At 46.7% G+C, this 23,153-nt stretch overlaps 1 protein-coding gene across 8 annotated transcripts in view; it reads right to left on the reverse strand.

Moving 5' to 3' along the window:
- LOC117495647 (G2/M phase-specific E3 ubiquitin-protein ligase-like) overlaps window positions 1-23,153 on the reverse strand; it is a 43,170-nt gene that overhangs the window by 3,782 nt on the left and 16,235 nt on the right. For 7 of the 8 annotated variants that reach the window (XR_004557198.1, XR_004557197.1, XR_004557199.1 and 4 more), the window contains 7 exons: window positions 16,210-16,311; window positions 13,468-13,588; window positions 12,970-13,166; window positions 12,649-12,821; window positions 3,882-3,922; window positions 550-625; window positions 156-415 (listed from right to left, as the gene is read on the reverse strand). Coding sequence is in view for 1 of the 8 variants with exons in the window: in XM_034147059.1 (XP_034002950.1) it covers window positions 156-415; window positions 550-625; window positions 3,882-3,922; window positions 12,649-12,821; window positions 12,970-13,166; window positions 13,468-13,485 (765 nt within the window). In the remaining 7 variants the exon portion in view is untranslated. Of the gene's footprint in view, window positions 1-155; window positions 416-549; window positions 626-3,881; window positions 3,923-12,648; window positions 12,822-12,969; window positions 13,167-13,467; window positions 13,589-16,209; window positions 16,312-23,153 lie in introns of those variants that run through there. The other variant, XM_034147057.1, reaches the window with a different exon arrangement.

Below are 23,153 nucleotides of genomic sequence, written 5' to 3' on the forward strand. Positions count from 1 at the left end.
ATTGTCATTTTATCTACAAATATATAATAACTCCAGAACTATACTATGAAGGAATACAACCTTTATACATTTCATATTTCATTTCATCAAGTTATATGCGAGGTATCGCTAAAATGTTGATATATATTTCAACAGTATTGAATCAAATCACTTACTATATCATCACACTGACATGTTCTGATGTGCAAAGGCAGCAACTGAAGAGGAACTGATTTGCCACAGGTCATGCAGTCATTTTTGGGCATATTCTCGAATTCCGGTGCGTCATATGGCAAGGCAGTCGTGTCCATGGTATCTTGAAGTGGTACAATGTGGATTATGTTTTTCCCATTATTTGAGGAGGACTTCAGCATTTTGGCTGTGTACCCCTGGGAACCCTGTGGGAGTGGTGTTATCTTTCTTTGACCACTGCCTCCTTTGAAAGTAACAGAATATGTATAATCATTGAGGGTAATTTTGTTGTTTAAAAGTTAGAAAATGCAAATGAACTGGCATGGATGGAAAAGCCTTTGTTCTTTATTTATTATCTGATGTATGTAATAATCTCACCTGTTGCTTTTTGGAGAAGCCAACCTCCACGCAATCGTCTTAATTTGGGGTATTCTTGAAGTAGCACCCTGGTTATCTGTAGATGAAAGACATGATTTTAATTCAAATGTGGAAAGATACCAAACTTCATATATGTTGAGGATGAGAGTTGTGATAAAAATAGATCAAAGTAATCAATCCCTGCTAGTAAGGGTGTCACAATTCCCCAACCCTCTATTCATTTTAATTTTCCACTTTAAAGGTGGGGTAGGTAATTTTGGAGAAACCAGCTCGAGTGCACTAGAATTTGAAAATACACAGCTGGAAAAAATCTGCCACTTCCTTCCAGAAGTGTTCCTTCCATCCGCACCGATGGAAGGCTGACAGGCAGGTAGGCCATCCAGTTATTTTAGCCGGGCCGGCTAAAATGATTGGTCGTGCTTTTTACAGTACTACGGCTTCCACAGATGACATTTTTTTATGGATTTTAAGCACTTAAGATATTCATTGCTATCGGGATGTTAAGAGCATTCCAAGTTTCTCAAACTTACCTACCCTACCTTTAAGGTCACAATTCTATTCTATATCCTTTTGTTTGTTGGTCTTCTTGTTATATTTGTAAGCACAGATGGCAAAGCCATGTTAGACTAGTCTGGGATCATTGGTTGTATGCCATGATAACATGCTAAAATCTTTTAATTTCATTCTTAGTTCAAAAGATGGTGTCTCTTGGGTGACATAATCTCCAGTATTCGTGAATTACAATGTACCACACTGTGGCCTTATCGTCAAATGTTTATAATTTGCACTCTTCAGGGCAGATGCCATTCAGGTTCACAACAAAACTAAATTAAAAGCTGGGTTTCCAGCAGCGCTCTATAGTTAAGGCGGGCACCCAGGGCTCGAGCTTAAGGACGTCCGGTCGTCGGGGAGGATACAAATGAATTTTGGGACGAATTTGGGACGAAAGTTAAAATTAAAATACCCTGCTAACTCTACTACGAACGGCGATGAAAATGAAACTGACTGCACGTTTTGTGTAGCACACAGTTATTAAACCTCCTTGTCAACATAAACACACACAAAGCATTTAGCAACCCGCGAAATACACACACACACAGTACGTATAGCTACAGCAAGAGATGGAGTACTCGAGTCCTGGACTCGGACTCGAGTGCCGATTTTCGGGACTCGTGACTCAACTCGGACTCGCGCATTGATTGACGCGACTCGGACTCGTGAATTCTCGCCCACAATGACTTGGACTCGGACTCGGACTCGTGAATTCTCGCTTACAATGACTTGGACTCGGACTCGTGAATGTTCCTCCCCACGATGACTCGGACTCGAGCAAGTTTTCTCTGGAGTCTGATGTCCTCTATCCTGGCGTGTGCACCTGCGAGGCGAGTTCACGTACTGGGCCCCGCTATTCCAGTCTAAAGATGTCTAGAGACACACCCCGCATCGTGCTGTATGCTTTCACACATTCTGCTTCCACATTGGAAAAGAGCAGCGCAAAATGCTCATTGTGGAAAAAATGACGAAAACGTTACCATAGGAAAATATTGGATTACAAATATAATCACTTCTCTAAAAGGTAACTAATTTTAAATATAGTTAGACATATTATGGGTAATTTACAATAATAATAATAATATTAATATTAGTAATAAGCTTTATATTTGTATAGCACCTATTACAAGAATTGTAGCCAAACTGGCTTCACAGCAGTTCAATAGACAGATTAGTATAACATGACAGGATAAAAGCAATGTAGAGGAGCAGCTACATTTCAACACATATATCCACGAAGATTAATACATGAAGACTTGTGACTCGGACTTGACTTGGACTCTTCTTAGGTGACTCGGGCTTGGACTCGGAACTCGAACACAGGCAATGATGACTCGGACTCGGACTCGACGCGGACACTCCTTGGGTGACTCGGACTTGGACTCGAACACAGGTAATGATGACTCGGACTCGACTCGGACACTCCTTGGGTGACTCGGACTTGGACTCGGACTCGACTACGACTCTCCCTTGGTGACTCGGACTTGGACTCGGACTCGAAGAGTGGTGACTCGAGAGTGACTTGGACTCGTGAATTGGTGACTTGACTACAACACTGGCTACAGCTGTCAGCCAGCCGCACAGCTGTGATGTAACTACCATTTTTTTACCCCGGAGCGGTGCGGAGAAACGAAACTTAACTTATGAAGCAGCTTTTGACGGCGCGCTATGCATGGGGCACCCAAGAGGGGGTTTCCAGACATGTCATTGCAGCTGAGATGAGAACTCTCCATCGCATTTAGTTCTTAGCAATATGCTGCGCCTCTCCCCATGTAGGGATGGGTACCGTCCGAGCCCCGGTATTAAACGGGCCCCGGGCCGGAATTATTAAAGACAGTGGTACCAACAGTGGTCTTTTTATCGGTACTGGAGACATTTAAAACATATATGTCATATGTATTATTGCTACATGAACATTATATTGCAGTTTTAGTTTCGCCAACTCCGTTTCTAATATGCAATAAGACTACAAAATGCGTCTATGATGTATTTTCGATCTTATTTTCGATCTTTCCAATCCAGACGAGAGAGCTCTCTCCCCCGTCTGTGTGCGAGGAGGCGGGGCAGTTTGTAAAGGTCTCCTGACTGTGTTACAGACTGTCATCCTGGTTAGTGGTTACTCTGGGTTCTGTCTTCTGTCTTCAGGACAGAGTGTTGGATTTTGTTGTTAATCGGATGGGACTTGATTGGATTCAATATTAGAGTAACTTTCTCGCTTGTGTGTTTTTTTTAAATATATTTGGCCTTTGTTTATGTGTTTGACTGATTTACTAAAATAAAAAGGTTGATGAATTATCATCTAATGATTTGTATGATGTTTTATTTATGTTAAAGGTCACTTTGAATGATTTTAACTAATGATAATGTAGAAAAACAAATATTTTAAATTCGGGACGGTCCACATTAATTTCGGGACGGCTTAGATTGTATTTCGGGACGGTTCCGGGAGGATGGTGAAAAAAGTTAGTCGAGAGCCCTGCGGGCACCTATACAATGCATGCCCCCTGCTGTAACCTAGTTACAGTCTATGGTTACAGCAGGGGGCATGCATTGTATAGGAAAAAATACTTTCATACTTGTCGCTCCTTAGTCCTATTAATGCACAGTGTGGTGTCCGTGTAACTGTAAGGAATATGCAATTAATAGGGAGGCGTGTGGCCCAATAATGCATCTAACATCTTAATCTGGACGTTTTTCCTCCAAAACTGCATATGCACAGTTGTTCAATGGGAAATTTGCTGATTAATGTTTCATGATGGAAAAAAATGACATAGACCTACCTCTGCATGATCAGCATCATCTGCAAGATTCACTGTTCTCCCTCTTAGGTGCCTTACAAACAATGGACGTCCACTCTCGGGAGCGTCGGAGTGGTGCGGTCACCCTAAGTGACAGACCTAAAGTATCCGGGATTCAGGCATCTTCCCTGGCTTGTACATTTTTGGTGATGCGCCCTGGAGGTATCAGACTATTTTAAACAACTTTTCCCCGCTTTTCAAACACTTATTCCGAAGTTTTAGCCAGTCATTTTGCACGAAATCATTTAACATTGACGGTCTCCTGAAAAAGCACATATTCTGTGCATTTTCAGGAGAGCGTCTATGTTAAATGATTTCGTGCAAAATGACTGTCTAAAACTCTCTTCCAGACATTTAAAAATACTTTCCCCGACCATTTAAACATTATTTCTGGCTTGTAAAGTGCAGTTATGCGCCCTGGAGATATTGCACTATTTACAAAATGTAGCACTCTGTTTATTTCACACCTCCAGGAGAGACCAGGGGGAAATCACCTCTCTCTGCCCCCTCACAGAGCCCCAAGGACGGACTAATTACCTCCAGCATGTCCCCATAACAGTGGGACTCTGTTTCTTTCACAGCTCCAGCAGAGACCAGGGGGAAATCACCTCTCTCTGCCCGCTCACAGAGCCCCAAGGACGGACTAATTACCTCCAGCATGGGCCCCTAACAGTGGGACTCTGCACCTCCAGCAGAGACCAGGGGGAAATCACCTCTTTTTGCCCGCTCACAGAGCACCGAAGGACGGACTAGAGACCTCCAGCACCAGTCCCTAACAGGGGGACTCTGTTTATTTCACACCTCCAGGGCGGAGACCGGGAAAATCACCTCTCTCTGCCCGCTCACAGAGCCCCAAGGACGGACTAATTACCTCCAGCATGGGCCCCTAACAGTGGGACTCTGCACCTCCAGCAGAGACCAGGGGGAAATCACCTCTCTCTGCCCCCTCACAGAGCCCCAAGGACGGACTAATTACCTCCAGCATGTCCCCATAACAGTGGGACTCTGTTTCTTTCACAGCTCCAGCAGAGACCAGGGGGAAATCACCTCTCTCTGCCCGCTCACAGAGCCCCAAGGACGGACTAATTACCTCCAGCATGGGCCCCTAACAGTGGGACTCTGCACCTCCAGCAGAGACCAGGGGGAAATCACCTCTTTTTGCCCGCTCACAGAGCACCGAAGGACGGACTAGAGACCTCCAGCACCAGTCCCTAACAGGGGGACTCTGTTTATTTCACACCTCCAGGGCGGAGACCGGGAAAATCACCTCTCATTGCCCGCTCACAGAGCCCCGAAGGACGGACTAATTACCTCCAGCATGGGCCCCTAACAGTGGGACTCTGCACCTCCAGCAGAGACCAGGGGGAAATCACCTCTTTTTGCCCGCTCACAGAGCCCCAAGGACGGACTAATTACCTCCAGCATGGGCCCCTAACAGTGGGACCTCCATAACCTTGCACACCCTGAGTCCCCGGGCCCCCACAGTTAAGCACTCCCCCACGGACTAAACACAGGTATTCACACCCACCAGAACCTCGTGCCCCTGGTGACCTTACAAGGGGGTGGTTTTATGGTGCTTCTGTGTCCGCCCATCAGCATCCATATTCGGCCTTCTTCACGGCATCACCCCCCCTTCTGTGGAGGGTATTCTCGTGCCCCTGGTGACCTTACAAGGGGGTGGTTTTATGGTGCTTCTGTGTCCGCCCATCAGCATCCATATTCGGCTTTCTTCACGGCATCACCCCCCCTTCTGGGCTGGAGGTTCAAAACACTTTAACTTTTGTTCACCCTCCTCTGGCTTACACCTCCTCCGCCAACACTTGAGCGCTCATCACAGGGTTCAGCACCAAGGAGAGTGCCTCCCCGGTGCTGATGGAAAGTGGCACTTTTTTCTGCCCCTGGTAACCATCAAGGTTATTGTTTTTTTTTTTTTTTTTATTTTATTTGAACAAAAAACACAGTTGACAGTACAGAGAGGCTAAAACATAAACTATTTACACGTACTACTGCTACTATAACAGTACTACTAAATTTCTTAACCTACGTTTTAAAGTGCAGTTATGCGCCCTGGAGGTGTTGCACTATTAACAAAATGTATGCCCAGGATTCTGGCACCTTTCCTGGCTTGTAAAGTGCAGTTATGCGCCCTGGAGATATTGTACTATTTACAAAATGTATACACAGGATTATTATAATAATTATATACACGGTATACATATTCACAATGTTTAGCGGGATTCAGGGGACCAAATTAGGCGTCTAATTCTTACGGTGCACCAGGGCAAACAGGTTGAGTCCACGGCCCCTGCCCCATCATCAGGAGTGTCAACCAGCCCCGGTCCCGACTTCATTGGCCTCTTTCCCTCCCGCTTCCGCTTCCGCTGCTGCTGCCGCTCCAATGACCCATCAGGTGAAGATGATAGAGCTGTACTGTTATAGCAGCCCTCTTCGGAGGTCTCCCCATCTGACAGCGGTAGACATCCTTCTGATGATGATGCAGCTGCTGCCGCATCTGATGACGCCCTGAACATGGAGCGGATTCTCAATGCCTCCTTTATACCTGGCGCATTCGCGTAGAACCGGTCCGCCGTGGTTACGTCGTGACACATAAACCTGGCGAGAATCGACCGGCTTTCTGGATCTTGGTGATGCTTGATATTGTCAGCCAGGGCAGTGCGCAGGATTGTGAAGGTGACGGCTGTTTCTAGCCCAGCATCAGCCCATGCCCTCTTCAAGTGAGCGTTCAGGTTCTTGGAGGCCCGATTCCCCCTTGTGAAAAGGAAGAATTCATTCTGAGGACCCAGCAATGCCTCTTTAATCCCCATCCACCGCATGACCCAGCTAAACTCCTCTACTGTAAGCGCCAGCTGTGCTTCGCCATATGTCTTGGCCGTCTTGTGATCCTGCACATGGATGATGTAGCCCTCAGCAGTTCCCCTTATGGCTGCCTCTAAGACCTCACTGTTTTTCATGTTTGCGTACACGCCCGTACGGTGGCCATACAGGAGGCTCCAATGGAGGGTGAGATAGCCATAGAGAAGCTTCTGGGTGGTTGAGGTCGGCGTGCCGGCCATCAGGTCGAGGAGCTCCGGGATGCGCTTCTCAGCGGCCGCCATGGCGGCGAGAAGCTCCGCCTGGCTCGGCAGACGATCCAGTTTGTTCCTCTTCACCTTAAACTGATGTAGAGTGACTGCCTTATTCAAGTGTTTCATGTTGGCTTTCACCTCTCTCATTATGTGGGTCATATCAGACTGGGTGAGCTTGCACCCCCGGGGCTTTGACTCAGACATGTACCCCATGAACTGGTGCACATTCTTCAGGAAGAACTCTGATGTTGTGACTGCCCGGCCCGGCTTTACAATATACTCGCTCCAGCCACGGATCATCTTCATGTTTCTTAGGAACAGCCAGTCTGACAGGCGGTTAACACCATGGGCCATGTATACTATGAAGTTCTTTATCCGGCTGATCTTCGACACAACATTGTCTTTCTGTTTTACTGTCGGAGCGACACCCAAACAGTGATCCAAGTATGTCTGAAGGTACGCCTCCATGCTTCTAGGCAACGTGATTTCACGCATGGTATTCCCCCGTCCACACCCAGTGGACCAGTAATTTGAGGGAGAGGGCAAGTCATTAGCCAGCTTAGAGGCACGGGTCTTCCGGCATACAGGGGTCTCGCTACCGGAGGCTACTGCAAACATGACAGTTTCCACCGGGGTCTTCACAGGGGTCTCGCTACCGGAGGCTACTGCAAACATGACAGTTTCCACCGGGGTCTTCACAGGGGTCTCGCTACCGGAGGCTACTGCAAACATGACAGTTTCCACCGGGGTCTTCACAGGGGTCTCGCTACCGGAGGCTACTGCAAACATGACAGTTTCCACCGGGGTCTTCACAGGGGTCTCGCTACCGGAGGCTACTGCAAACATGACAGTTTCCACCGGGGTCTTCACAGGGGTCTCGCTACCGGAGGCTACTGCAAACATGACAGTCTTCACCGGGGTCTTCACAGGGGTCTCGCTACTGGAGGCTACTGCAAACATGACAGTCTTCACCGGGCTCTTCTCAGGGGTCTCGCTACCGGAGGAAACTGGTAATATGACAGTCTTCACTGGGCTCTTCACAGGGTTCTTGACCGGTCTCTTTCCACCGGAGGCTACTGCAAGCATGACAGTCTTCATTGGGCTCTTCACAGGGTTCTTGACCGGTCTCTTCCCACCGGAGGCTACTGCAAGCATGACAGTCTTCACCGGGCTCCTCACAGGGGTCTCGCTACCGGAGGTTACTGGGGACTGCATGACAGTCTTCACCGGGCTCTTCACAGGGGTATTGCTGCCTGAGGCTACTGTGTTTATGCCGGAGGTATTTGGGATTGCCAGGCCCTTAAATCGTATACATTCGTCCTCTTCCTCAAGAACAGCAGCACTCTGCTTCCTGGGTTTTAGCTCCTTTTTCAGCCTGGAGCGCAGGGTCTTCACCTCATCATTGAGGGCATCCTTCTGAGCCCTCAATGCCACATTTTCCAGCATCACCTGCCTGCAGTCCTCGTTGTCACACTCGGTATGTGGGGAGAAGGGTGGAGGGTGCCCGGGGTATTCCTCCTCATTGTCTATATCCAATGATGTAGCCATTCCAATGATGGGGTTAGTCTCACGGAGGTCATGGAGCAACTGCAGTGCCACACTATGCTTCAGCCTTGCCATGACCTGATGTGCCTTATGTCGGGACAACTCAGGGTGGTCATGTTTTACATGACGGTCCAGTCTCTTCCCAGCGTACGAACACCCAGCGATGGGACAGGGTTTGGTCCGAACATTTATCCTTCCACTGGCTATTTTCAGGAGGATTCCCCTCTCCTCCAAGTTCCGCACTGCATGCTTGTGCTTAAGGTGTTTGTTCAATGCCAGATAGAAGAGTCTGCACACCGGGCATTCAGATGACATCCTTCCTGAAACACACATAATGATTTTGATCAAAATTATGTTATAGTTCTCCGTTTATATGCGTTAGCGTGAGCGGTGGTTGCGACACTGGGTCCGATGCATCAATTCATGGTGCATGGACGAAGGGAAGTATTGGGTTACCACCGGGTCAGATGGTCCCACTTCCGCACCAACGCGGGGCTGGTGATGGCAACATTGGGTCCGATGCATCAATACATGGTGCCCCGACCATGAGAGGGTTTGGGGTACCCCGGAACCAGGCACCACCCCAGCAGGAAACGGGTTGTATGGTCAAAGGAGGAAAGAGTGATAGAACCGGGGTAAAGCAAAGAAAGTGTCCGACAATAGTGACTTGTGAGGCGGCCAGAGAGTCTGTCATATCTCGGTCCTATCCTCCAGGCAACGCTGTGGCCAAAACTGGGCTAAAAACTAAAAAAACTAAAAAATATTTCATCCAGGGAAATTTGGGTGAAAATGAAAAAAAAGTACCCCAAAATAGTCCTTCATTAGCCAGCAGCAGTCCCCTGTCGACTCATGTGACATTCCTCCAGGGTTACATAGAACCAGGGTGTGGGCTCCGAGCCATCTCCGAGACATCTCTAGTCCGTGTTGATAATGGGGGAAATGTACCCCAAAATAGTCCTTCATTAGCCAGCAGCAGTCCCCTGTCGACTCATGTGACATTCCTCCAGGGTTACATAGAACCAGGGTGTGGGCTCCGAGCCATCTCCGAGACATCTCTAGTCCGTGTTGATAATGGGGGAAATGTACCCCAAAATAGTCCTTCATTAGCCAGCAGCAGTCCCCTGTCGACTCATGTGACATTCCTCCAGGGTTACATAGAACCAGGGTGTGGGCTCCAAGCCATCTCCGAGACATCTCTAGTCCGTGTTGATAATGGGGGAAATGTACCCCAAAATAGTCCTTCATTAGCCAGCAGCAGTCCCCTGTCGACTCATGTGACATTCCTCCAGGGTTACATAGAACCAGGGTGTGGGCTCCGAGCCATCTCCGAGACATCTCTAGTCCGTGTTGATAATGGGGGAAATGTACCCCAAAATAGTGCATCATGACTCAGCAATCATCACACTCAACTTTGGTGAGAACCGGGCAAAGGGGTCAAAATCCGTCAATGTGGGGGGTGAAACGGCTGTACGCGAGCCCTGGGGGGGGCACCCGGGACCGGGCAGTGCCCCCGGCAGAAGGAACCGGGTCAAACGGGCCAAAACAGGAAAAAAAATAAAAATAAAAAGAACCAGGCAAAAGGGGGGAAAATGGGAAAAAAGTGTCCGAAAATAGTGCCTCATGACCCCGCAGGAGTCCCCCGCGGACTCCCCTGACATTCCTCCATGGTCGAAATCATCCAACTCAACTTTGGTGAGAACCGGGAAAAGGGGTCAAAATGTAAAAATTGTACCCCAAAATAGTGCCTCATGACCCCGCAGGAGTCCCCCGCGGACTCCCCTGACATTCCTCCATGGTCGAAATCATCCAACTCAACTTTGGTGATAACCGGGCAAAGGGGTCAAAATGTAAAAATTATACCCCAAAATAGTGCCTCAAAATCGGGTAGAGTCACCTGGAAAGTGCCCTCGCATTCCTCCATGGCTCAAAATGTCGAACTTAAACTATTTGGAGAACCAGAGAAATGTAAAAAATACGCCCCAAAATAGTGTCTCAAAATCGGGTAGAGTCACCTGCAAAGTGCCCTCGCATTCCTCCATGGCTCAAAATGTCGAACTTAAACTATTTGGAGAACCAGAGAAATGTAAAAAATACGTCCCAAAATAGTGTCTCATAATCGGGTAGAGTCACCTGCAAAGTGCCCTCGCATTCCTCCATGTCAAACTTTAAGTATTGAGAGAACCAGGCTGGGGGGTCCTTGCGCCACAAAATTAGGCCCACTCAAAGTGCTTGGTGAGCGGATACATTCTTCCATGATTTGCAACAGCCGTTATTTTTCTGAGTGCACCCAAAAACTGGGTTTCCGATTTCGTGCAGACGGTAGTTTGAAAAGTATGGATGAATCTTTTTAACAGAGAAGTGGAAATGAAGCCCAGGGACTTTTTCCCCTTCTCCGTTGTACCAACCATCGGAGAAGGGGAAAAATCGGCCTGAAGCGCCAATAGTCTGGCCCCTTCTCCCGTTGGCACTCTGTCATTTTTTTGACAATTTTTCAAAACTTCATTTTTGATTATTTTAAGTTATAATTAAGCGTTTTCTTCAATTTTTTTTGCTTTCCACGGGTGGGGGCGCCTGGCAGGCCGCCTATGAGCACCCAAATTCGGCCTGGATCATCCAGGATTTGTGGGCTAAGCTCCATAAACTGACTAAATCACCCAGAGAGGTCACCTTTCTAGCCCAAATATATATAATACAAATACATTTAAATAGTAAAAGGTGCACTTGTGCTCTGCATTACCCGGAATTTTATTTTCATAGCCCCATGATAGTGATTAAAAATCATTTTCATGGGAAAAAGTGTTAAAAACGCCTGATTAAATTATATGCAGGACCCCAGTGAGCTCCAGACTATGTGCATTGTGTTGGGGAACCATATAAATGATAGAATAAATGCATTTAAATGCAAAAATAATGATTTTAAATCATTTTAGGGGGACAATTGTGGAGAGGAGCCTGAAAATGACTCTGCAGCAGGCTGCCTATGAGCACCCAAATTCGGCCTTCTTCACGGAACCACGACCCCTTCTGTGGAGGGTATTCTCGTGCCCCTGGTGAGCACACAATGACCCAGGAAAGAGTCTTCAAAACACAGGTAAAACTGTGTTAAACAGTGGGGTAACATGTTTGAAATGACAGCACACTGCTGCTTGTTGGCAGCCTGACTCACTTGACTTGTCTCACACACACCCAGGGGGGGAGAAAGAGGACACATTGACCCAGGAAAGAGTCTTCAAAACACAGGTAAAACTGTGTTAAACAGTGGGGTAACATGTTTGAAATGACAGCACACTGCTGCTTGTTGGCAGCCTGACTCACTTGACTTGTCTCACACACACCCAGGGGGGGAGAAAGAGGACACATTGGAGCACAGAATGACCCAGGAAAGAGTCTTCAAAACACAGGTAAAACTGTGTTAAACAGTGGGGTAACATGTTTGAAATGACAGCACACTGCTGCTTGTTGGCAGCCTGACTCACTTGACTTGTCTCACACACACCCAGGGGGGGAGAAAGAGGACACATTGACCCAGGAAAGAGTCTTCAAAACACAGGTAAAACTGTGTTAAACAGTGGGGTAACATGTTTGAAATGACAGCACACTGCTGCTTGTTGGCAGCCTGACTCACTTGACTTGTCTCACACACACCCAGGGGGGGAGAAAGAGGACACATTGACCCAGGAAAGAGTCTTCAAAACACAGGTAAAACTGTGTTAAACAGTGGGGTAACATGTTTGAAATGACAGCACACTGCTGCTGGTTGGCAGGCTGACTCACTTGACTTGTCTCACACACACCCAGGGGGGGAGAAAGAGGACACATTGACCCAGGAAAGAGTCTTCAAAACACAGGTAAAACTGTGTTAAACAGTGGGGTAACATGTTTGAAATGACAGCACACTGCTGCTTGTTGGCAGGTAAACATTGTTTAATTGTTTAAGTGTTTTTTAAATGTATGGAACAGTGTTTTGTCTCTTTCAAAACTCTCCCGTCATTGGCCGGATACATGGGGACGATTTTATATTCACTATGACCGTTACTATTCCAGTGAGACGAAGTACGTCCGGTGACGGGAGTGATCCCATGTTAATTTTGTCCAAAAACCAGAGCATTCCCTTATCCTTCCTAGACCTGCCTGCAGCAGAACGGTCTCATCTCGAGGAGTCCTATCGATGTTTTCAGGATGCAGGCAGAACTGAAGCTCTAACATCTTTATGGATGATGGTGGTCTAAGAGCTTCAGGTGCCTTTCTTTTATTCCGTGTCCTGCTTCCAGAATATATTCCTGGAAAGGATCTAGAAGGAGATAGAAAAAGGGGTTGGTGGGCTGTTAGTCTTGGGACACTGAATATTGATAAAAGATAGATTATTCAATTTGTCAATATTACTCACATTGACATGGTCAAAACCCAAAATCACAGAATTGGGTTTCACATTTCCTTACCTTAGCATCTCCTGCTGGACTGTTCTCTGATGAACGGGCTGGCTGACCCCAACCGAACTAGCAGCACTTGACCGTGCTTGAGGCTCTACTGGCCTATAGTTCCAGGAGAACTGCCCGAAATCGGCGGGGTTACCACCCCGCACATTTCTCCCGATGCAGCCGAGGAGATTTCTCACCGCAGTTTCAATGTCTTCGTTCTAAATAGAAAATAGCATGGATAATTTACAAAGGCTTGAAAAACACAGCAGGAGCCAAGACAATTATAAAACTGGTCATTATTTCAGTACAGTTAAATTGGTTTTATTTTCATAAACGGTTATCAACCGTTCGTGCCAAAGCAGTAGGCTATAATATATGAATTACTGCTGTATAGACTACAACCACTAGCCAACTTGTTTAGCTAGCATAAACTCAACAAAGCTAGCGTTAGCTGACTAACTGACGTTATTTTGCTGCTAAACTGCGCAATATAAAACGGTGGTCTTGTGCAAAACTTACCGTTGATTGACGCGCCATGTCAGGGACTGGTAGCGACACGGACCGTTAGCCCCACAGTCATCTGGTTTGACCTGACTATAGAGTGGCGAAGTCACGCCCATCTACTTCCGCCCCATGGGACCTTATTTCGGAAAAATAATGTATTGAAGTCAAAGGAGAGAGAAAACTTATCTTTCGATCCCGTTTGAATTGTGCCATGAATTACACATATGATGTTTGTCAATCTTAAAAAATCATTTCCATGTCAAAAAAGTCACAGTTTGTCATAAAACTGTTGAAATATAAGACTATGAAAAATACGCAACTAGAAAGACTACAAATCCCAGAGTCGCGTAAGTGATGTCACAATTGTTTTCCTCCACTAAGAGATAGCTAAGATCAGCGCCATATAGATATAATCTATCTATATGGCGCTGGCTAAGATAAGATAACTTTAACAAGATGCCTGTGTGCTTAGTACCAGGTTGTTCATACCAGCAATGGGTCTTGCTCGTTCTTTCGCTTCCCGTCTGATGAAAGGACCAGGAGTGTCTGGATCAAGCTAGCTAGTAGCTAGCACGTTAGTTAGCATTACAGCCTTGTCATTTGTATTAGCCTTAACATGAAGTAACATTAAGTAACCCAAAATGTTAAACAGTAAGAGTAGTAGTCATATTTCGTGAACCCTTTGAAGAGTACTGTCACACCGGTGTGATCATTCTATAATACACAATTTAAGCCCGGGGGAGAAATGCTAACGCTAACGCTCGCGATCTTCTCTACTTCATGCTATCTGCACAAATGGTTGACATTAAACATTAAAAAGACCAGGCAGTTCAGAGGGAATCAAAGGAAGGCAGGCAGGCAGTTTTGCATGACTTTCTTCAGGACGTGTTTCATTGTGGTGATAGTGAGGGTAGTCAATCGTTTTGTTGACAAGACAGTAGTGACGGCCATCTTGGTGACGTGTGTTGTTCTGTGAGACCAGAGATGTAGTTCATTGAGCGTTTCACACAAACAAATGTGTTACTTCACAGTTTTAAGACACTTTTTTTTTTTTTTTACTTGCAAAATTATCTTTTAAATTGACAAACATCATATGTGTAATTGGTGGCACAATTCAAACGGGATCGAAAGATAATCTTTCTCTCTCCATTGACTTCAATACATAATTTTTCCGAAATAAGGTCCCATGGAGGTCCACCGGAAGGGGAGGGACTTCGCCACTCTATGGGTTTGACTGTGTGACTGACCCGAGCCTCGTCGTTGTGATAGCTCCGCCCCTTCGCTCCAACTCCCCTCCCTCCCCCCACATCTACAGGTGAAAATTACTTTTGCGACACATTTATCGCAAGAAGTGTAGCAAAAGTCAAGGCCGCAGATTCGTCGATTTATACTGCCACAGAGCAGATTCGTGAAGTTGTAATGACTGATTTGAGAGGTTGTAATAACCAAGTTGCAGTTGTAATGGAAAATATATTAAAAAAAAAAAAAAAATTCTGCAAGTGAACATTTCATCACTAAGTTCATTTTTTTTCTACAAGCTACAAAACTTTTTTTTTTCTTCTGTGACTTCAAATGTGGTTCACAGATACGTGGATATTTTATACAAGTATAAATGTAGATTCATTTTCTGCAAGTGCTCACATCAGGTTTTACACGCTCTCGCATTTTGCACCATATCTACATTCTAGTTTGATATTTTAAAAAAGGTCTATATAATATATACCCTTGTGATCAGGTATAGCTTACAATTCACATGATCATAAAACCAGAGAGCATCCTGTCTGGATTCATCCCCCAGAGGAGCACATGTTCCCTGTATCTACACACACAGCTGTATTAACCTGGTACACTATGAACCCAACTTGCATAGAATCTGCTGTGAATTAATATAAATAAACATATGGAAAGGATGCCTAAATAACAACAGAATGATACTGATGTGTTAAAAGCCTGAGTTAATGCTTTGTCAGGTCTGTGTCCAACACAACGAGCATAACATTTTTTTTCCTTTTTTTTTCTGAAGAGATGGGTTTAATTAAAGCTAGGCTAACATTAGCTGCTCCATCAACACTCAGAGTAACTTCATGAAGTCATAAGTACAGCAGTCACTATATTGTTAGCACCACAGACAGTCTCTGGTTTATACAGGAACATGAATAACCCTGATTTAATATGAGCTGCTGTCGAGCTCTGTTCTCCTCTCTGATTCCCCTCAGACCGTCAGAGACCACAGGAGCACAATCTCAACACTGACAGGTTTTTGTAACAGAGCGTCACAAACTTTACACTCAAGATGAAATGTGTCACGCTGCACGAATACGCAGGTGATATGAATTTAACATCTTCACTTCCTTCGTGTTGCCAGGCACGGATCTGGGTCTTCGTATTGACTCTACATGTGATTTCACAAAACTCTGTTTTATCTGCTAATGCTAAACACAACCAGCTCACCAGGTTATTACGATTATTAATAAACATCTTAAAAAGACATATCATAGATATGCCCAAGTAGTTAAATAATGTTTTGGACAATATATATCGTTTTTAAATCAATATTGTTGCTATTTAAAACCATTTTATACACAGATACAATGATAATATAATTGCATATTGAAATATCCTTAGATAATGTTAGCTTACTCTGCTGCATTTTTCCTTTACAAACTGCTCACATGATTTCATTAAAGAACAGTTTCATATATTAGATTACATCAAAACTGGATCCTCTTCAGGTCAGTTTACAGGAGAAACTCTTACTTTGTGTCTGAGGGTCCAGGTTCATTACTGAAGTATGGAGGTTCCGCTTTAGACCCGTCACTCTTCAGAGACCACATGGAGACCGTAGACCCTGCTCTCTGTCTGTGGAAACAACACATGTTTAAACATCATTAGTTCATTTAAAGAGCAGCTTTTGATCTATGACTGTTCACCTTATGAAAGATCTTTAGAGTTGTTGAGTCGTGATTGTGGGTTTCTGTTGTTAAAATTCATTCGAGTGTGAAACGTTTTACATATTTGCATTTTATTTGCTTAATTTAAAGGGGACCTATCATGCAAAATGCACTTTTGTACGTCTTTTATACATGAATATGTGTCCCCGGTGTTCCAGGGAACTCACCAAGTGTCAGAAAACACAACCCTCTCTATTTTCCTCCATACCCAAATCTCTAAAAAAGGGGCTGCACCGGATCTGATAAAAACGGATCCAGATTTGCCACCGTCCTGAAGTCAGGACGGTGGCGCTACGGCTATTGGGCCAACTCCACCAATCAGGGGAATGTGGGGTTGGGCCACGGCCACGGCCATTGCCCAACCTCTCATTCGCATATAGGCTGTCGGCAGGCTCCCCCAGTCACATCTATGTTCAATGATGTCGTCCAAGGGAGTTAAACGTTGTGCTGTTGTTGGCTGCAATAATCTGGACAAGGGCAAGTTACTGCATGCACTGCCATCTCTGGAAAAAGACAGGAATCTGTGGCTAGAGTTTATTGTCCAGGGACATGTGCCAGAAGACTACAGCAGATTTCTGCTTGTGTGTTCACAACATTTTGCCCCGGACATGTTTATGAACGTCACTCAAGTCAAAGAAGGATTTGCCTCCAAACTAAGGCTAAACCCGGGATCAATACCCACCATCCGGGACCAGGCCAGTGAGGCCACATCCAATTTGGAAGCTGTACGTTTTTATTTAGCGGGGTTTTTCCTGATAAAGCTATTCTAGCTTGTAGCATGTAGCATGTAGCATGTAGCTTCACCGTATCAATGTCGCCTCAAACCCAAACAGTAATCGGTTAGGTGTTTATATGTTTTTGTAACATTTTATTTTATTTTGTACGCTCCGCTGTCTTTGCTTTTATTTTAATTATCAGGCATTTGATAACATGCTCAGACATACTGCCGCAATGGCGATCTGTGTGAAGGCTGTAAAGCCACGCCATAGCAGATAACAGAAGTATTTATTCTCGTATTTATTAGTATTTTGTATCCTCTAAAATCATATAAAGTAAGTTATAATAACAAACGTAATCTTCTGTAGCTAAGTGCCGTTTTTTGCAGCGTTATATGTACAACCTTTTGTGATTGTAGTCTGTAAGAATGATCAGATATCATCGATCTGTAAGCTACGCTACGCTAATGAGACACGCCGTTTTTTGCAACGTTATATGTAAAAGCTTTTATGTGTTTACTTGTTAGCACACATGAATTTAAATGGGTGTGTGTGCGCACGACTGTTAGGATCTATGGGGGAGGGGGGAGACACACCACGAGTAAAACCGAGCTAAAGCACCGTTGGTTTTGTTACGCTCTCCGGGAGCTACGGGAGTGAACTCACAATGCTGAACACAGGACGAGGAAACAGAGTTTTCAAGGTAAAAAAGGTTAACCAAAAACCTATAATTGAGTCCAACGAGGGATTTAATATCCTATTAACCCAAGGCCAGGGTTTGTCAACTGAGGAGGTGCGGAGAAGCACGGAGGAACACTGGCGAGGTGAACCGAGGAACCAGAGCTGGCGAGAGTTGACCGGTTGGAGCTGGTGTGCGTGGAAGCACGGAGGTACACAGACGAGAGGAACGTGGCTGGATGTGGCAGGCAGAGGAGTAGGCAGATGGATTATAACGGAGAACACAAAGATTAGATATAGCTGGAACACTGAGAGTTAGTTTAACTACAAACTACATGTACCAAGTCGATTTACCAGCGTGGTGAAACGACGAACTGGTGAATACTGGATGAAGGAACCGGGTATATAAGCAGGTGAAGGTGAGTAATTGTAATCAGGATGATGAGCAGCAGCTGAGGAGGTGAGTTGGCGGGAATCAGAAGTGGGTCAGCCACACCCAGCCAGGGAGACAGACACACAGACAGACAGCCAGAACATAACAAACACAAAACAAAGAGGAGAAGAAGGAGGGAGATACTGCAAATCCTCACAGTTTCCCCCCCTCAACGGGAGCCTCCTGGCGACCACCAGGCTTGTCAGGGTGTGCCCTGTGGAACTCCCTCACCATGACAGGGTCCATGATGCGTGACCGAGGCACCCAGCAACGTTCCTCCAGGTTGTAACCCTCCCAATCAACCAGGTACTGAAAGCCCCTGCCCCGGCGTCTGACATCCATAAGCCGACGCACGGTGTAGGCAGGATGATCATCGATGACTCGGGGGGGGAGGAGGGGGAATGGTTGGAGGGCACAGGTCACTGGTGTGGACTGGCTTGATCTGGGAAACATGAAAGGTTGGATGAACCTTCATGGATCTGGGGAGTCTCAAGCGGACAGCAGAGGGGTTAATAATGCGCTCAATGAGGAAAGGCCCAAGGAACCGAGGGGACAGTTTTTTTGACTCGGTGAGGAGTGAGATATTTTTGGAAGACAACCAAACTGATTGTCCAGGGGTGTAAGGGGGAGCGGCATGTCTGTGACGGTTAGCTGACCGTTGATTCCTGGTAGAAGTCCGGAGGAGTTCTGAGCGAGTGTCCCTCCAAATCTTACGGCACCGTTGAATGTGATGCTGGACAGAAGGAACTGCCAACTCACTCTCCTCCTCAGGAAACAGGGGCGGTTGGTACCCTAAGGAGGCTTCAAAAGGAGAGAGAGCAGTTGCAGATGACGTGAGTGAATTAAAGGAATACTCCACCCAGGGTAGAAGGGAGCTCCAGGTAGATTGATTGCGATTGGCAACACAGCGGAGAGTAGATTCCAGATCTTGATTGGCCCTTTCAGTTTGACCGTTTGACTGGGGATGATAACCAGAAGTTAGACTGACAGATGCACCAAGTGAATGACAGAAATTCTTCCAAACCAGAGAGATGAGCTGAGGTCCACGGTCGGAGACGATGTCAGCCGGGATTCCATGCAGGCGGAAAACATGCTGGGTGAGAAGTTGAGAGGTCTCCAGGGCTGAGGGGAGCTTGGGCAGAGCTACAAAATGGGCACATTTGGAGAAACGGTCTACAACTGTTAGAATAGTTGTGTTTCCTTGTGAGGGAGGTAGGCCGGTGACAAAATCCAGTGCAATATGAGACCAAGGTCGACTTGGGATAGGAAGGGGCTGGAGCAATCCTGCAGGTCTCTGATGAGAGGCCTTGCTCCTAGCACATGTAGTGCAGGCTGAAACAAACTCCTTAGTGTCCTTGTCAACTGTTGGCCACCAGAAATGTCTCCGGAGAAGAGAGTGTGCGGTTGGCACCAGGATGATTTGCGAAAAGGGAGCTGTGGACCCACTGCAGGACTTGAGAACGGACAGAGTTGGGGACAAACTGACGGTTTGGCGGACCACAACCAGGGTCCGGTTGCTCCAATAGCGCCTCCTGGATGGAGTTACTGATCTCCCAGGTGAGGCCACCCACAACACAGCTCAGGGGAAGAATAGAGTCAAAAGAGGTGTCTGGTCCCTCAGACGAAAACGACCTGGACAGGGCGTCGGGCTTTGTATTCTTGGAACCAGGACGATAAGTAAGAGAGAAGTTGAAACGACCAAAGAAGAGGGCCCACCTGGCCTGTCGGGAGTTTAGCCGTTTAGCAGACTGAATGTACTCCAGGTTTTTGTGGTCAGTCCAAACAAGGAATGGCTGCTCGCTGCCCTCGAGCCAGTGTCGCCACTCCTCCAACGCCATCTTCACCGCCAGCAGCTCTCTGTTGCCCACATCATAATTTCTCTCAGCTGGGGAAAGACGGCGAGAGAAGAAAGCACATGGGTGAAGCTTATTGTCTGGCCCTGCAGTCTGAGACAGAACAGCGCCAACCCCGATGTCAGATGCATCTACCTCCACAACAAACTGCTTGCTTGAGTCCGGCTGGATGAGTATGGGGGCAGAAGTGAACAGGGATTTGAGAAGAAGAAATGCATTGTTAGCATCTGTAGTCCAGGAAAACTTAATCTTGACAGAAGTGAGACTGGAGAGTGGAGCTGCTACCTTGCTATAGTTCCTGATGAACCGGCGATAGAAGTTAGCAAAACCCAGGAACCTCTGCAGCTCTTTCCGAGTAGTGGGGACTGGCCACTCGGAGACAGCTAGGATCTTTCCTGGATCAGCCTCCAACTTGCCTTGCCTGATGATATATCCCAGGAAGCTGACCCGCTCCTGGTGAAACTCGCACTTCTCAGCCTTGACGAACAGCTTGTTCTCAAGCAGCCTTTGTAGCACCTGACTGACGTGGTCCTGATGTTCCTCCAGACTCGTGGAAAAAATCAAGATGTCGTCAATGTAGACAAAAACGAATCGGTTAAGGAAGTCTCGTAGGACATCATTAACCAGGGCCTGGAAAACAGCGGGGGCATTATGGCGCATTTCCACTACACGGTCGGCCTCGGCCACACTCGGTACGGCTCGGTACGGCTTGGCCACGTTGGGCCTTAACAGGGCCGACTCACTTCATGCTGCGCTTCCATTACAGTTTAGGAACTGGGGTAGTTACTATAGTAACGCAGTGTAGGCGGAGCCGTGACGTCATCTTCAATGAGAAATCCAGAAACACAACACAGCCGTTAGCTGTGAGCACTCAGAGCTCACAGCTCCTTATATATGTTCAGAAACTCGACAAAAGTTAAACAAGTACACACCACAGACTGCCTGTGTCATGGTGAATACAGTCGCTGCTGTATTTATGTCTGTATAGGCCGTTGTTGTGAGTGTGGACGGTCGGGGCATATACTGCGTTAGCTTAGCCAATCTCCATCTAGAAAAACACGAATTTTAAAAGGTTTTTCGCCTGCCGTCTGTCTGCAGACTTGACAAAGCATTAATTCATGGTTTTTACTAACCGGTATCAGTATGTTGTTACTTCGGCATCATTTTGAAACGTGTATTACAATTAAATCACGGTCAAATATGTCCATCTTGTTGTAGTTCTAGCCCTCTTGCCAGCGCTCCTCTCTCTAGTTTAGCATACTCAGCCCGACTCAGCCCTGTTTGTTGGCCCCGATAGAACCACAATTTTCTAGGGCCAGAAAAGAGGGGAAAAAGTGGCCCCGCGCCGTGCCGCGCCGGAACGAGGCCTAGTGGAAGCACAACCAAAAAAGGGGACGGCACGACATGGCACGCTTAAAGCGAGCTACGCGCTGCAATGGAAATGCGCCATTAGAGAGTCCAAAGGGCATGACAAGATATTCAAAGTGACCAAGGGGGGTGTTGAAAGCTGTCTTCCACTCATCTCCTTGGCGAATTCGAACAAGGTGGTAGGCATTCCTGAGGTCGAGTTTGGAGAAGATGGTGGCACCTTGGAGAGGTTCAAAGGCTGAGTTTATCAGGGGAAGTGGGTACTTGTTTTTAACAGTAATGTTATTTAGCCCACGAAAGTCAATACAGGGTCGGAGAGATTTATCCTTTTTGTCCACGAAGAAAAACCCAGCACCCAGAGGAGAGGAAGAAGGACGAATTATTCCTGAAGCAAGGGAGTCACCGATGTATCTTTCCATGGACTCTCTCTCAGGCCGAGACAGATTATAAAGCCTGCTGGTGGGTAAAGGAGCTCCAGGCAGCAGATTGATGGGACAATCATAGGGACGATGAGGAGGGAGAGAGAGAGCTTTCTCCTTGTTGAAGGCCCCACACAGGTTGTGGTAAACTTCAGGAACACCAGACAAGTCTATTTCAGCAGAGACACAAGGAGCAGACTTAGGTTCTACAGGGACGGGAGGCACAGCAGACTGTAAACAGTGAAGGTGGCACGACTGACTCCATTCCATGATTCTTCCTCCGGCCCAATCAATATGCGGATTGTGGGTGCGAAGCCATGGGTAACCAAGAACCAAAGGGGTTGCTGGGGAGGAAATAACCTTCAGTTGAATTTCTTCTCTGTGATTACCAGAAATTAACAGGGTTAAGGGTTGTGTCTGCTGTGTAACTTGAGAAATGCTTTTACCATTTAAAGCATAAGCTGTCAAAGGTTCCATTAGAGTTTCCAAATGTAGACCCAGCTGCTTGGCTAGTTCACAGTCCACAAAGCTATCCTCAGCACCAGAGTCAACGAGGGCAGAAAGGGGCAAGGTCTGAGCGTTGAAACAAAGTCTAGCAGGAATCAAAAAACGGCTCAAAGTTGGGGCTACAATAGGTGTAGGTTGCGAACTCGTCAGGACCCCCAACTTCACTGACGAGCCCCTGCGTTTGGGCGGACAGGACAGCCAGAAAGAATATGCCCACCCTTCCCACAGTACAGGCATTCTCCAGACCTCATACGTTGAAGGCGCTCCTCAGGGGATAATCCAGTGCGTCCCAACTGCATTGGTTCCACCATAGCAGAGGTGGGCACGCAAGTAGATGAGGTGAATCCAGATGGTCCGGACACAGAGGGAGCAAACCTGGGTGAGCTGTTTGGCTTATAAGGCAAAGCAAAAGGAGAACGCTGCGCACGCTCCGCACGGCGCTCCCGCAGCCGGCTGTCGAGACGAGACACCCAGGAGATTAAGGATTGGAGGTCAGCAGGCTCCTCTCTTGCAGCCAGCTCATCCTTCAGTTGATCCTTCAATCCCCTAACAAACACAGCCCTTAAAGCCGCCTCGTCCCATCGGGCTTCTGCCGCCAGTGTGCGAAACTCGATAGAATAATCTGCAACGGTTCGAGTCCCTTGTTGCAGATTAAGCAGACGACTATCAGCTGAGCCAGAGTGTTCAGGATGATCAAAAACAGAAGAAAAATGATCCGAAAAAACTCCAAAGGAAAGTGTGTCGTAATCCACAGAAGAACTCAATGCTTCGGCCCA

The sequence above is a fragment of the Trematomus bernacchii genome, unplaced genomic scaffold, assembly GCF_902827165.1.
Source record: "Trematomus bernacchii unplaced genomic scaffold, fTreBer1.1, whole genome shotgun sequence".
Taxonomy (NCBI): Eukaryota; Metazoa; Chordata; class Actinopteri; order Perciformes; family Nototheniidae; genus Trematomus; species Trematomus bernacchii.